At 39.7% G+C, this 15,225-nt stretch overlaps 1 protein-coding gene across 1 annotated transcript in view; it reads left to right on the forward strand.

Annotated features, from left to right (window-relative positions):
* The window catches only part of RyR (Ryanodine receptor), a 285,153-nt gene that overhangs the window by 205,106 nt on the left and 64,822 nt on the right, over positions 1-15,225 (forward strand). The window contains exons 71-81 of the mRNA XM_075871638.1: positions 1,187-1,305; positions 2,174-2,284; positions 2,935-3,173; positions 6,016-6,097; positions 7,092-7,118; positions 7,974-8,110; positions 9,709-9,844; positions 10,337-10,390; positions 10,865-10,980; positions 12,359-12,537; positions 14,749-14,819. Of these exons, the coding sequence (XP_075727753.1) occupies positions 1,187-1,305; positions 2,174-2,284; positions 2,935-3,173; positions 6,016-6,097; positions 7,092-7,118; positions 7,974-8,110; positions 9,709-9,844; positions 10,337-10,390; positions 10,865-10,980; positions 12,359-12,537; positions 14,749-14,819 (1,271 nt within the window). The remainder of the gene's footprint in view (positions 1-1,186; positions 1,306-2,173; positions 2,285-2,934; positions 3,174-6,015; positions 6,098-7,091; positions 7,119-7,973; positions 8,111-9,708; positions 9,845-10,336; positions 10,391-10,864; positions 10,981-12,358; positions 12,538-14,748; positions 14,820-15,225) is intronic.

Genomic DNA, 15,225 nt, shown 5'->3' on the forward strand with positions numbered 1-15,225 from the left:
CCAAGTTGCCTAAGATTTCAATAGAAGATGAATCTGAGGTCATGGCTGCCTTTGGGGAGCGTAGTATGAAATTATTTGTGCGAGGGAGGGGTAGTGGTGCCCATCAGCACTTTTTGTTCAAGCATGCATGTGTTTGTATGTGTGCATTATATATATATATATATATATATATATATATATATATATATATATATATATATTCAAGTAGATCCGCCGTGAAAATTCACGAGGTTTTTATCTTTCGACGTTTCAACCAGGGGGGGGGGGGGGTGGAGTGTGATTGAACCGCATAACACTGCTCCCTAGCACCATCACTGCGTCCTTGTTACCAAGCTATTAAATTATTGTAACGCCACACGGGCAATACAGGTAGTGTGTATAGGGCTTATGCTACGGAAATCATTGAAATTGCAGATATAAATGAATTTAACTTTAACAGTTATATTACAAGATACACCAGCGAAGCGTAATGACGGCACTGTAGACTTAAGTGGTGTAATTCGGAAAAGTCCGTAGATAGACGAGAATGAAGTAATAACACTTCGAATTTAGAAAACATGACCTTTAAGAGTGCAACGCAATAGTGTAATAAATTCCGCTATACATTATCTCCTTATACGTGCGTCACGCTTCGCTTTTCCATTGAAAGTTGAGAAGCGTGGCGAGAAGAAAAGCGTTGTGGGCGAGACATTTGCTAATAACAACTCTGCCACGGTGCCTACAGCAATTACAGTACGAAGAACTCACTGTACCATAAGTATTTCATCAGTCAAACAACGATAGCTGGTAATCTGTGTTAAAATTTACGAACTGGTATCCTAATGGATAAGTGCAGATACTGTCACAGCTTTCAGATGCCCATATAAAAAATACCGAACGTCGACCACACTCACAAGATACATTTGATCTGTCGTTGATAGACGTACGTGACTCCTGTTAGATATTTCCGAGTCTAATATTTTCCATAATGTGTTGCTTTCTATCTTCCATCCTTCAATATATTCACCTGTCCTGATTAGGAGACAAGCATGACTCCTCTCTGAGATTTACTTTTCAGCCTGCTTCCTACTTGTTTTTGCCACTTCCTTGCGTTATTACGGGCAGATAGCAAATATCCATGAGCCGCACGTGTCTTCAGTATTTTTTTTGTGAATGATTGATGTAACTTTTCTTATTTTCTTCGCAGGTGGTGTTGCCGCTGATGGAGAAGGTATTTGTGGCGCACCGCGCATTTTTCTTGATGTCGCCCACTGCCACTTCTACGGTAGGCACGGCCACCATACGCGAGAAGGAGATGGTCGCAAGGTAAGTTAAAAACTACCTCTATGGAGCTCTTTATTGACCGTAGTGTGGCTCAGAAAGTGAACTTTCATACGAACGTGGATATAGGTTTGGTATGGTTGAAGGTAACAATGATGTTAACCTTCACATTTAGATAACGCAAATTTTATTTTGAAAACTTAGACTGCACTTGGGTGAAGACACAAGAGTAGGGAAGACAGCAAGGACGCAGAACAGGGTTCGTCCAGTCGTCAACGATTGTGTTCTGCACCCAGCGTAGTTTCAGTTCTGAAAATAATATTTCACGAATGAGACTTCTCTTTCTGTTCAAAATATGCCCTCTGCGATAGCGAAAGTCATCGTGGCATCAATAAATCCACCCTACTTTATTGGCTTCTTCCCTCCCATATACTTTTAATAAGCTATTGTTTCCATGCCCCTTTTCTCACAATTTTTAATAAATAATGCATCACCAGCAAAATCACAATATCAAAATCTATTAGCTTTAAATGGCTGATAAAAGGTTCTATTTAGGCATTATAAACATCATGAAACAACACTGTCTTATAAATTGATATTGAAATTGTGAAGCATAATTGATGCAGTTTAGTATTCAAACATATCCTGTGTATTCATACCAAAAAATCGCATATTCATTTTCAAAGTCGAAGATTGTGTTTGTAGTGATATGTAAATCAAGAAAGAGCGGTTGGTGTTAAGCATATATTTTTAATTAAATGCTAACAAGTATTCGCATTATGACGAAGAAACCGAATGATACGCAGGTGATGGCTCGTATTAATTGATGTAGGCCCTATACTCTACGTCAAGCATCAGGTGATTAGTGGAGGTATAGCTGTGCTCACTGCCTTACTCTTTGTTTTTTCTGTAGCCTGTTCTGCAAGCTGGGCGGTCTGCTGAGAGCCAAGTTCAGCGTCTTTGGTAATGAATGCAAGTTGGCTGTCTCGTGTCTTCAGGTGCTCATTCGGGCAACGGATGCAAAGTAAGTGGTGTCGCCGAGGCTTGTAAGTCAAATCTGTGGGATAACACTTTCCTGTCCGTGATAGCCATATGAATTATACCTATGCTGGGTCTGATGTACACGCTATGGGTCAAGTAGCGATGTTGTTCAATCAAGTTTTGTTTGTGCAATGGCCGTAAATTATCATTACTTTAGCTTATTGAGGTGATTCCCGATTCATACATCTTTAATGTTACTATTCATGAAAGTTCTTTACATGACAAGTGTTTTATATACTATGAGAAGGGAATAATTTATTTTCAGGTTCAGTTGATAAGAACTAAAGCAGAACCAGATCAACGCTACGATAGTGGTGCGAAGGTCACACCATGTACCACATACTTGTGTAATACAAACGAGCAAGAGACTTGGTTAAATATATAATGTCGTGAAAGAGATAAATGATGGAGAGACACTAATAAGGAGCCATATAACACAGGTTTCAATTTCTGGAGCTAGAAAACAAAGCAACACTCTGAGACGTTTAGACAACTTCAAAGTTTTAGTGCACATCTGCAAGCATCTTTATATCTCCATACAACACCACTGTTTCTCGTAACGTTTACGAGGATAGTATGTAATCAATTGTTATCGTTCAGTGCATAAGTACAATCTGAACGATTATTTCATAGGGCAATAGTGAAGAATTGTCCGGATTTTGTGAAGACTTCGATGCTCACGTACTTCAACAACGCGGCTGATGACTTGGCCCAGACGCTAATAAACCTCGAGCAAGGACGCTACAGTCACCTTCGCGGCACGACGATGAAGACGTCATCGTCGCTCAACTACGTACAACTTGTTCTCCTGCCTGTGCTCACAGCGCTGTTTGACCACCTAGCTGCCAACGAGTTCGGCAGTGACTTGTTGCGTGAGTGTGCCAAGCCTTCTTTCTATAGTCAGCACTAGAAGATTCTTACCTAACAATTTTGCCCATAGGATTCCTGTAACAGTTACAGTTTATTGTTACCTATGATAACATCTCAGTGGTGGTTATGCTGTTTTCGCTTAATGTCTGCAAATTTAGGTAAGTTTAATCTATCATTGTTGGTTGCTGTTTAGAGCATAATATCTGTAAGTCTAGTCTGGTAATTCGGTGTTATTTTAAAGATTACCTTTCACTACAAGGCCCCAATCGTAAAGTATCAGCTGGAGAGTCTTGAAAGTGTGCATGATAGAGAATGTTCGGCGTATGCAGTACTGTAGTATCTTAAAAAGCGGCGTTCGTTGACGAGTATCATCTTAACTTAGTGTACTTACCCGCACGCTAACAAATGGTGTAAGAATGTGGTTATCTGCGGTGTTGCTGGACACCTAATCACTGATGTCATCCAGTGCTGTCTCTTCTTCGCTGACTACCCGGATGATGGCTAGCATTGCGTATGAACAGCAATAACAGCAAAACTATCTTGACTCAGTGCTAAATAGCTGAATTGTGCAGTGTTTGTGCGTGTAACTTTAATAATTCAGGCACATTTCAGGTACTACACCACTCAAGTATACACGCAATGTTTTGTGACTACAGATTTTTCACAAATCAATGACAGTCTGCGTTCTGTAGTATTCGCGAAAGCAGTCTCCGCGAAACGGCAATGTTTTACCACAAGTGAAAGTATATTACTTGACGAATTAGCAAACAGTATGTTAGTACATTTATCATTATTAGCTTCAGGGCACTTGTGTCAGTTCAAAGTTGCAATGCACGTCCATTTATAACGTGGCCATATTTTTAGAAATCATAAAATTTGCAGGTTCTGCGAGGTATTTATCAAGTATTTTACGGGTGATGTTTTGTTAATGATTACTTTACGGGTGATGTCATACTTTATGATGCTCTGTGCTGAGAAGAAAAACAGCCTCTTCATTAGTGAAGGTTAAAACTACGCGTGGTAAAGAAGCATCAAAAATGTTGTAGGTGCTGTGAGGTATTCATCATGTATTTTACGAGTGGTGTCATACTTTACGATGCTCTGTGCTCAGAAAAAAAAAACAGCTTCTCGGTTACCAAAGGTTAGAACTACACGTGGAAAGGAAGCATCAGAAATGTTGTAGGTGCTGCGAGGTACTGATAATGTATTTTACAGGTAATGTCGTATTTTATGATGCTCTGTGCTCAGAAAAAAAAAACAACTTCTCGGTTACCGAAGGTTACAACTACACCAGGAAAGGAAGCATAAGAAATCTTGTAGGTGCTGCGAGGTACTGATAATGTATTTTACAGGTAATGTCGTATTTTATGATGCTCTGTGCTCAGAAAAAAAAAAACAACTTCTTGGTTACCGAAGGTTAAAACTACACGAGGAAAGGAAGCATAAGAAATCTTGTAGGTGCTGCGAGGTACTGATAATGTATTTTACAGGTAATGTCGTATTTTATGATGCTCTGTGCTCAGAAAAAAAAAACAACTTCTCGGTTACCGAAGGTTAAAACTACACGAGGAAAGGAAGCATAAGAAATCTTGTAGGTGCTGCGAGGTACTGATAATGTATTTTACAGGTAATGTCGTATTTTATGATGCTCTGTGCTCAGAAAAAAAACAACTTCTCGGTTACAGAAGGTTAAAACTACACGAGGAAAGGAAGCATAAGAAATCTTGTAGGTGCTGCGAGGTACTGATAATGTATTTTACAGGTAATGTATTTTATGATGCTCTGTGCTCAGAAAAAAAAACAACTTCTCGGTTACCGAAGGTTAAAACTACACGAGGAAAGGAAGCATAAGAAATCTTGTAGGTGCTGCGAGGTATTTATCATCTATCATATGGGTGATGTCATATTTTATGATGCTCTGTGCTCAGAAAAAAGCGACCTCTCGGTTACTGATGGTTAAAACTACACGTGGCAAGAAAGCACCACAATTTGAATAATGGCGCGCCAATTCATAAATTGGTCAGTGAAATGGGCAATCATTCTAAAACACGTGAGCAGACAGCTTATTTTTAGAATCGATGTGTGGTCTTTATCTGTTCTTGTTGAAAATGTAAAGGGGAAAAAAAGGCGCCACAGAGCTTATTGTGCACATGGAAAGAACATCTTGATTGTGCTACGTGGCCTTCTTGGGCACAGCTGAAAAAACAGCAACAAATATAGCATCAAACACTACACACAAAAAAAGCCGATTAGCTGGCGCAAGTGGGAGAACTTGCTGCTAGTGGCAAAAAAATTCGGCAAACAAGTGCCTAAATGAAGTTTCATCATTTCCTTGTCAAGGGAAGTGGCGCCGAGATGTAAAAGGGTGGTCGCGTTTCATACCTGCCAGGTGCGACCAATTCCAGCATAGCCCTGAGATGGCGATCACGAGTACCTAGGAATTCTCGTCACTCTTGCAATTTCCTAAAAACGGATATGACACATATTGGCATGCACTGTTGTTTTCCCATATAAAACAATTACCCTGATTTGAATGTTTTAAATGTTATGCTCAAAATTCATTTAACCGTGAAAGTGTCTTTGTGAGAAAAATTCAATGCAGCCTTTGCGTGCGAAAACAGGAGCCTTCTTCTCATACACCTATTTAATGAAATGTTCATGATATGAAAACACCCTGTTCGAGTATTTTTGCCCGTTGTTTGCCTTCGTGATAGCGGCACGTTTGATGCTTTATGACACAGAGGGGAACGCGCTTACTGCAATATGCTTCAGAGTATATGTGCTAGCTCTCTTACATACTTGGACAAAACTTATGTTTGTGGTTTCTTCATTTTTTTATACTAGTGAGTGACATCCAGGTGGCCTGCTACAAGATCCTGAATAGCCTGTATACATTGGGAACCAACCTGGAACTTCACGGTGGCAGGTGGGTGTGTTAGCCCTCAGAGCCCTGTGTTTTCGTTTTGGTCAGAGACGTTTTTGTGCACGTTTTTCTAATAGATGTAAGCTCAAAAGACCACGAACGACGAATAGAGGCAGTGGTGCAATACTTACGGAATAATGAACGTAATGCCAAATTAGGTTATCTTAGATGAGTCGTCATGAAATAACAAGATTGGCTGTTTATTCTCACTGCTTGCCAGGGTAAAGAAAGTGTGAATCAACGTTTTATTCCCAATGTGAAATACACTGAAATATCTTTGGTACGTCATCTCAAAAATGGCGCTTCGGCACCTCAGCCCATGTGTCTCTGCTTGACCCAAGACTTCAGTCAAGCATGTTTTTCTTTGTGGCCTCTAGCGGAGCAAACCTTCCACAATTTTGAAGTCGGTCACGGTTAGGATGATCAATGAAGTACTATCTATAGAATGAGCATTTTTGGTCTCATTACCGAGATGCCAGGCGAAATGTGTGGTGGTGTCAACTGACTTCACCAGGGTCGAAAGTGTTCTGCAGTGAATTGAACTACTTATCAAGTTCATTATTGTAGATTTACTGCCAATTTAGGAAGAAAGAGAGCAAGCAAGCGCATGTGCTTTGACTCATTACTTTATATATAAAACGAAGTGCGACCATCAGTATTTTCCGAGTGGGTTCTTTGGAATCAATTTTTACTGAGAGTGTCTTGAAACTACAGGTTGAAAGATGACACAATGTATCGCCTGAACTTCAGAATAATAAATATTTTATTATTGAAATACAGCATATAGGTACATCCTCTGCAAGTTAGTGTTTATATTTAAACTTTTAAAAATGAATTTTTACATTTACGAGCCGTAAAGCGTTCGTCAGTATTTCTTATGCACTTTTCTTTACAGTTAATTTTTTTGTTTTTGGATATAAGGTTGTGTCATAGTTCTATTCCTGTTTTTTATATAGGTCTTTCCGTCTTGTGGTAATTTTCCTTTCGTTTTTTATAGGTCTTTTATCAAAGCGGAGTTGGAACGGTGAGCATATTTTTATTGTTTTGTGTTAGCACACAGAGAACATTGTAGGAGAGATCACGGAAGGCATCCTTATTAGATATTTTTATTGCGACAGCACATCAGCCTAAATGCAAATAGTATGTCAGCCAACTTCCTGAAAGTGCTGTGTGCAATTATTTTTGCGTGAACTTCAGAATATGCGAACTTTTGCCTGTCCCCAACACTCCACAGTTCAATATTGAATGTTAAGAGAGCTTAACGGGAATATTTGAAGTTTCTTTGGAAGTTAAATGTTTTTTTTGTGACACGGTTTACTTGCTTACGCTTCACCTTTCGAATAAACAGCGATACTTTGAATACACAAGAATATTTTTTCAAAACTCTTTTGAAAAAACAAATACACTACGTGAATATCGCGTAATAAAGGGGTCTTAACGCATGTATAATGACTTGGTAGAAACGTGCCACTCCAGGCGTAAATGCATGTGAATTACACTAAGCGTAGGTGTTTTGAAAGCCCACTTTCTACAAAACACTCAGACATATCTATCTTATTAAGCTAAAGCAACAATACAATAAACAGCTGCGTAAGTTAACGTGATGCCCTATGAACGTGTAGAGGGCCCTTCACCGATTAACAAAAGCAATAGTTAAGACAGTGGGCAATTAGCAACTGAGCTTGGTAGGCCATTTTGAACAGCCGAAGTTACGCAATCAGTGGTTGTTTTCTTGCGGGACGTTTCAGGCAAGCACCGGGAACTGAATCTGGCTAGCGATTGAACAGGTGGTGCATACGAGGCCCGATTACGCTATCGCAATCTTTTCTTTAAGCTGAAGCTCAAGCATCCTCTAAGTTTTCTTTTTGTTTTTTTACAGGCATCGACCTGCGTATGGTAACTGCTTGGGTGCATTCGCAGCCACCTTTCCCGTGGCGTTTTTGGAGCCTTCGCACAACAAGCACAATCCCTACTGCATTCATGGCAAAGCTCAAGAACATTCTTTGGAAGCGCAAGGTTTGTTTGATGCTTTCTGATTGAAGTCGCCCAAATTCGGAATGTTGTCCATAGCTGCTATAGTCAGACCAAAGGTTCCACAGGAGAAACTCACGAAGCAGTTGCAACCAACGTGGTTAAATTTTTTAAAAATGCTGAAGTGGAAGCTCCCGCAATGCTTTACCAGCAATCACTAGTGAAGCCAGCCTTTGCCCTCCAATTGCCTCAGAAACACGCTATTTTTTGGTGGTACCATTTAGACATCAAGTGACTTTGACCTGTTAGTGTAAAGGCTACGTTATTCATAAATTAAAAGATAGCTGTTTTCGATAAAATACCCTACGGAAACAAGTATCCATGACCTAAGTTTATATAAAATTTGCCTTGAATATTAGGGTTACTAAATGATTGATATGTTGGGTTTAACGTTCCAATACCAACATATGATTATGAGAGATGCTGTGGTAGAGGGCTCCGAAAATTTCGACCACCTGGGGTTCTTCGTGGTCGAAATTTTCGGAGCCCTCCACAATGGCGTCTCTCATAATTATATGGTGGTACGAGGCTTACCTAAGAAAACTAGTAACAGAATGACGCACTTTGAGCACTATCAACCAGGAAAGGTTGCAACGTTGAATTCGCTGGGCGTGCGAAGAGAACGCTCTTTCTCGATCACTGAACGCAAACAGCTCATGATGCCCCTAGTAAGATGGCTGCTACAACTGTCATCGTACGGTAGGTTAATCGTGGGTGAAAATGTTCACCTCTTTGGTTGAAACACTATACACACGTAGGAGCTGATACACAGGATGTGCCTACAAATGCGCCTCACGAAGAGTTGAAGTGTTGGTAAGCGCTTCGTTAAAGAAATAGTTAGCAAACGATGGTTACATGGAAAGTATGAACAAGTGCTGCGCGCTCTTTGACAGCATCAGCGCCAAATACTTAGTAATTGGATTACCAAACCAGTTGCAGCAACGGTAGTGCAGTACGCAGCTTTCTTGATGTCTGCAAAAGTTTCATTCGGCCTCTTTTCGGCATCTAATGTACGCATGGGATGTTACTTACGTCACAAGATTACGTTCACTACTTTATTCATATTGCCCAGGTAGGTGCGGAAATACGCCTATATACAATTAACTGTGATAGAAAAATATATGGCGCTCGCAGCCATACCGCACCAATATTTAACGTTGCCAAAAAGCATAGATGCAGGACTCAGAAAACACCCATGTGAGTGTTTTCGAAATAAAATGTTTTTATTTTAATGAATTCAGAAATGACTGCTTTTGTTGGGATTCTGGCATGTGAATTTCGCTACTGCATAACGAAAGCCGGTCAAGAGAAATGTTTCGGACTTTGTTTATCAGTTAGAAGGAATAAAACAGTGCATTTCTAGCTTACTTGCAAACTGACTAACCTGGAAAAGATTGAACAGACGTGTAGAAAGTCTACTAAAGTTAAATCTGTTTTATTGCAAGAGATGTTATGTTGACAAACATGCAACTAATAAAAATAAAAAAAACCTGTCGTCAGAGAACTTCAAACTTTGTACAATTCTATATTATAGTATTTGTTTAGTGTCTGCGATAGCCTGATCAAATTATGGTTATATTTAGCTGTAATGGCAACACTGGAGTCAAGCATGCCAACCTTAGAAGACCTCGTGGGTCAAGTTGAAAAGTTTGTAACGGGAAATGGGAAGTACGCGGAGCAGCCCTTCATCATCGATGTGATGATACCGATGTTGTGCAGGTAAGGCTTATTACAGTATGCATTTGTCAATAACGTTTACTTTGAAAAGCACGGGAAAACATTCTGATTGTTCCAGATTTAATTTCACCAGAAGCTGTTGTGGGATCACCTATTTTAAAAAATAGAGGTGCAGAATGTCTTTTGTTGACGAGACTTGTACAAAATTTTTAATATTACCACTTTAATTATTCGAGCACGTAACGAATGTTGTTTCTGATCACCAGGTGTGTACGTGGAATAGAGCTTATTGCAGGGCTTGTTTTAAGAAATTTTAAAATAATTTAGGCATATCTCGCTGCAGAAAAACGCATTCTTCACTTGGTAAAGTATGTCTGTTGCAATTTCATTGGAAAAGATGCCATAAATTTACGTCAAATGGACACAAATATAGTTGAGCGTACAATAAAAGTATGAGCTTGACTTTTTTAACTAAAGTGTTCTTGGGTTTTGATGACGTTTCGAAATATATACATCATTTGCCACTCATTCTAGCTACCTTCCTTTCTGGTGGAGTCAAGGTCCTGACAATGTAAACCCCACATCAGGGTAAGTAACGCGCAGTGGTCTAGTGAAAGGAGCATTGTTGGACGATTTGATTATAGAGGCTTTCTGATCTTGCATGCAGGAGAGTAGAGCAATCTACGTCACCACCATTTATTTTCAGTATCCGCGGGAAACAGCCGAAGCGTTCTCATTTTTACTTTCCTCAAAACAAGTGCACTTCGTTATTTAAAAGTTGTTTGAAAAGCTTGACATTCAGACTTCCCTTTCCGGGAGTACTACTTAAGCGAAGGCATTAGATATTATGGAAGTATACACCTATGTGTCTAAGATATTTCTTCAATTTTCAAGCAGCTTTGTGCAGGGATGACTGCAATTTCAACAATTTCTTATATTAACTTGGTAAGCCTTCAGAATATCCCATCCAGGTATAGGTGCTGCATGAGTGGCGCTGCTTTTTCATGCTGTTTCATCCCTTTAGCATTAGGTTGACTGCTCCTCATAAACAATCATTTGCAGAAACCACGTCACCATGGTTACCAGTGATCATTTGACTAGCCTTCTAAAGAACATCCTAAATCTCCTGCGCAAAACTGTCAACACTGAGGGTTCTCCTTGGATGATAACCATCGCAGGTACGTTGAATGTATTTATTACCAATTACGCTGTTTCCCAAAGACTGGCCTTGTTCCGTAAGTGTATAGCTGCAAATACTGCCGCGGTGTAACTTTTTCGTTGGACATTTGAAAAGCACGAAGGAAGGAAAAAATATTCCACCCTTGAGCTTTGTGACTGCTTTCGCAATCCGAAATATAAGCGCACATTTAGTCGAGCTGCGCGCAGCTGTTCAAGCGTATAGACTGCATGCAGAATATTGAATGGCTCATGAGTAGTCCTTGGGCCGATACTCATGTTTTTTTTATTGATAATCTGAAATATGTCCTGAAGTCCATGCAAAGTCTACGCACACTGATATAAAGTGTTTCAACTGATCATCCGAAGACGTATTTCTCCGAGAATCTTTACGACTGTCATTTGTTCTCTCAATTGCGATTTTATTTTTCTAGAGTTGAATAAATATGAAAATGATTCAAGGAACATGCTGTGTTTTTTTCGGAAACTAGAGAGAATACTGTGCTTCATGAGAAAATTCAATCTTAAGCTTGATGGTAGAAAAGAAATACTTTCCAATCGGCACAATTTTTCAAATACTGCGCAGTTTATTAAAGACTATCTGACACAGTATGTGAGTGCATAGCATTACACATCTAAGATAGAATTTTTTTTCAGTATAATCAATTGTGGCCCCTTTCTTTCTTTCTTCTCCCGTTTTATTTGAATTTATGTTTACGCCACTAGGATGTGTTTGTTTGAACAAGTTTCGGCATAACTAATCGCTAACATGTGTCGCGTAGAAATGCGTGCAATGACCTTATTCGCCTACCGAAAACCTGCCTCGGCAAACTAAAAAAAAAATTCGTGGTGTTTCTTTTCGATCAAATAAATACGAATACCTTGCCCTAAAGCACGACATATACGCGGCGAAAGACAACACAGAGCGACTGTTAATACTCATTTGAATACATCTTTTGAACACTACAAATTTTACGTCAAGAGCCAGACCTCAAATGCTTTTCTGAGTTTTAAAGCAGATGAGACCTGCCGTTTGTCATACTTTCATGACCACTTCGCCTGGGGAACATTTCTAGCGCAAAAGAAAAAAAAATGTTGCACGACGAGTGTTGTGCGTCTCATTGAACTCTTCAATTTCATCTAAAAAGGTTAACGTAAAAACTAAGAACAAAATGATGACGCTTGCGACAACGCATAATGCTTACACAAGTTTTTTTAGAAAAAAAAATGTTTAACACCAAGGAAATATTATACCATGAATGCGAAAAAAATCTCTTCACAGCAGGGCCTTGGTACAGGTTGTGGAAAGCTTGGTCCGGCAACTTTTGCTTGTTGCTTCGACGTCTCATGAATTAACACATTTAACATTACGCTACACAGGACACGCTGGTCAGATAGTGATCAACTCATCCGAAGAACTGCTGCGCGACCCTATTCTGCCGCTGATGGAGAAAGTCCGGCAGTGTGCAGACTCGGTGTTTCACAAGGAAGAGTGCATGCGCAGCTACCTCAAGTCCACCACGGATGACACCTCCCAGGCTGAGAGCCAGCTGCAAGAGGTGCACACGCTTTACTGAATTTATTTTTTTGGGTTTAAGTTTACATGTTTAGCCTTATTCATACGAATACGGCTGCAAGCAAGGAATACAAAATACAAAGCGTGAGTTGAAACAGGCTAGTGTCTGGCAAATAAACTCTACCCGATGCTGTGTGATTCGCATCCGCGGCTACCTAAAACAAACCTGAAAAAAATCTATTATCCTGTTAACTCCAGGTGCACACGCCTTGGTGGAGTTGATCAAAAAACAGCAGCTGATGCACACGAGCCACTTGAAATCTCAATGCGGATATGGAGCGCAGAGCTAGCCGGTATGCGGTATATAGCTACGCACAAGACACCACTTTTCCATTCGCTTGTGTTCATGAATCAAACATAAAACTGGCATTGTGCGAAAGGTGACTCAAAAAACATTGCCACGAAGACGAAGCATTCAGTGATATAGCAACGAATTGTAATTTTATACAAGTTAAAGTTAGCAGCTCATTCGCAATTTGCATAATACCAAAGAAAAGAAGTAAAGCTTTGCTGGAATGACGAACCAAAGCATGCAAGTGGAGCAAACTGTAATGTAGCTGACACAAAGTAAGGGTAGCCACTCATTCCTTTATTATCACATAAGCCTTGAGTCAACAAAAAATGCAAGAAAATGTGAGCGCTGCATTGAGTAAAGGAGCCTCTGTTGTGTCCAAAGCTTCAAGGTAAACTTTACAAAGAAATCGTTTCACCTACAGATGTATAGGCCATCTGCTGATTCGCTATAGCGCTATAGAGTGCACAGGATCAATACAGAGCACGGAATTTAACAGAATATAGTAGGGTAAATATTATGTGTCAGCTTTAGCGCAATATATTGAAAACGACTGCAGGTATTCCTATAAAATTTTACGTGCTCAGAAAAAATGCCACTGGGTGTCAAGTGACACTTTTTTTCAACACCTATGCTGCATGTCCTTTCTATGGCGCACTGTCAAATTTTGAAAAGGCGTTCAACATTTCCATGTACCTTTTCTCTGCAACTACAAAAAGGAATATGACCATATTCAGAATGATGGGTTACATTTTAACTAAAAAATATGACTTTTTTCATAAAGCTTTTGAAAAAAAAAATGAAAATACTGCATGCACAACACCAAGGAGGGTGTGCATTGTTGCGTAACTTTTTTACAGTTTCACTTTCCATGAAATCAGCAATTTCTTTAGTTCAGATTGTTTCTAACTTGTTGTACCTCACGAATACCATGTCTCATCGAAATCAATTTAATACTTTTTGCTCATACGTACATTGAAGTTGAAAAATTTACACAAAGTGCAATTCAAGAATAAAAAAGCTTTACGTGAGAATACTGCTTACGCCAGAGGGCGCGTGGCACATTTCGGCGCGGCACTTCAATCGCTTGGAGCAGCCGCTTGACTTCAGTCTTCCGCAGGTTTGTTCCTAAAAGTACAGTGAATTTCTTGGCGTCAAAATTGCAAACTCGATTCTTTGGGGGTTTTACCCTTCCATACACCCCCGTAAAACACGTGATTCTTTTGGGAGGCGTGCTGCCCACCTCCGGCTCTTATACTAGCAGACGTCTTTCGCGCTTGGTCGCAAAAAATGGGAAGAGCGGACCAGTGGGACCGATTTAGACTTCGCACAGGAGATGAAGGTGACCGATAAAGATCACTAACAGTGTCTGTATGATTGCTATCGCAACGAAAACAACGCTGCTCCTTGCTACACATGAGGGTCTACTACGGGCGCTGCAATACAAAGCAATTATCCGCATCAAACGCTCCACTTGTCGCAAAAGGAGATGCGTTGAAAGGTGAAAGTTCAGGGCATAAAAATTTCACCCTTCATGCTTCGCTTCTGAGGGCGCCTTGCCAGTACAAATCTATTGTAGGATTTACACATCATGACAAATCAACTAAGTGCAAGCAATTTTAAAACATTGCAATGAAACAGTCTTGAATATCGGCGCGAACAACTTTGCATTATTGTTTTCAGCATAACACAAGTGGGGTAACGTACCTGCATAGTACGTTACTTTGCGTGAATGCACATTTTGGGATGTTTGTTCGGTGAAACGACATGCAAATAAGAAATGAGCGACAACATGTTCGCACCGACTGAGCACTACTATTTTACTTTATCTGCTGAGAAAATAGTGTATCAATTGCTTTATTGACACCTTGTAAATCTTATGCTCTGCTTTTTGCATTTTAGGAGTTCTCACTTCTTGTCCGAGACATATATGCATTTTTTCCTCTACTCATCAAGTACGTAGATCTTCAGAGGTGAGTGCTGATACTGCTGTAGATTTTCAGATCTTAAGAAACAATGTTTTTCGCATTGTCCTGCGTTGCCGGAGCCTTTACAAAATAACAGATATGGAATGAGGACAATCTGATATGAAATTCACAAATGCAGTTCACTGTTTGCATATAATGTACATACACAAGAAAGACTATACAACCACTTTGCCTCATAAACTATCCATCTATCCATCTGTCTGTCTGCCAGCCTATCTATCTATCTATCTATCTATCTATCTATCTATCTATCTATCTATCTATCTATCTATCTATCTATCTATCTATCTATCTATCTATCTATCTATCTATCTATCTATCTATCTATCTATCTATCTATCTATCTATCTATCTATCTATCTATCTATCTATCTATCTATCTATCTATCTA

Source organism: Rhipicephalus microplus, chromosome 8 (assembly GCF_043290135.1).
Source record: "Rhipicephalus microplus isolate Deutch F79 chromosome 8, USDA_Rmic, whole genome shotgun sequence".
NCBI classification, from domain to species: Eukaryota; Metazoa; Arthropoda; class Arachnida; order Ixodida; family Ixodidae; genus Rhipicephalus; species Rhipicephalus microplus.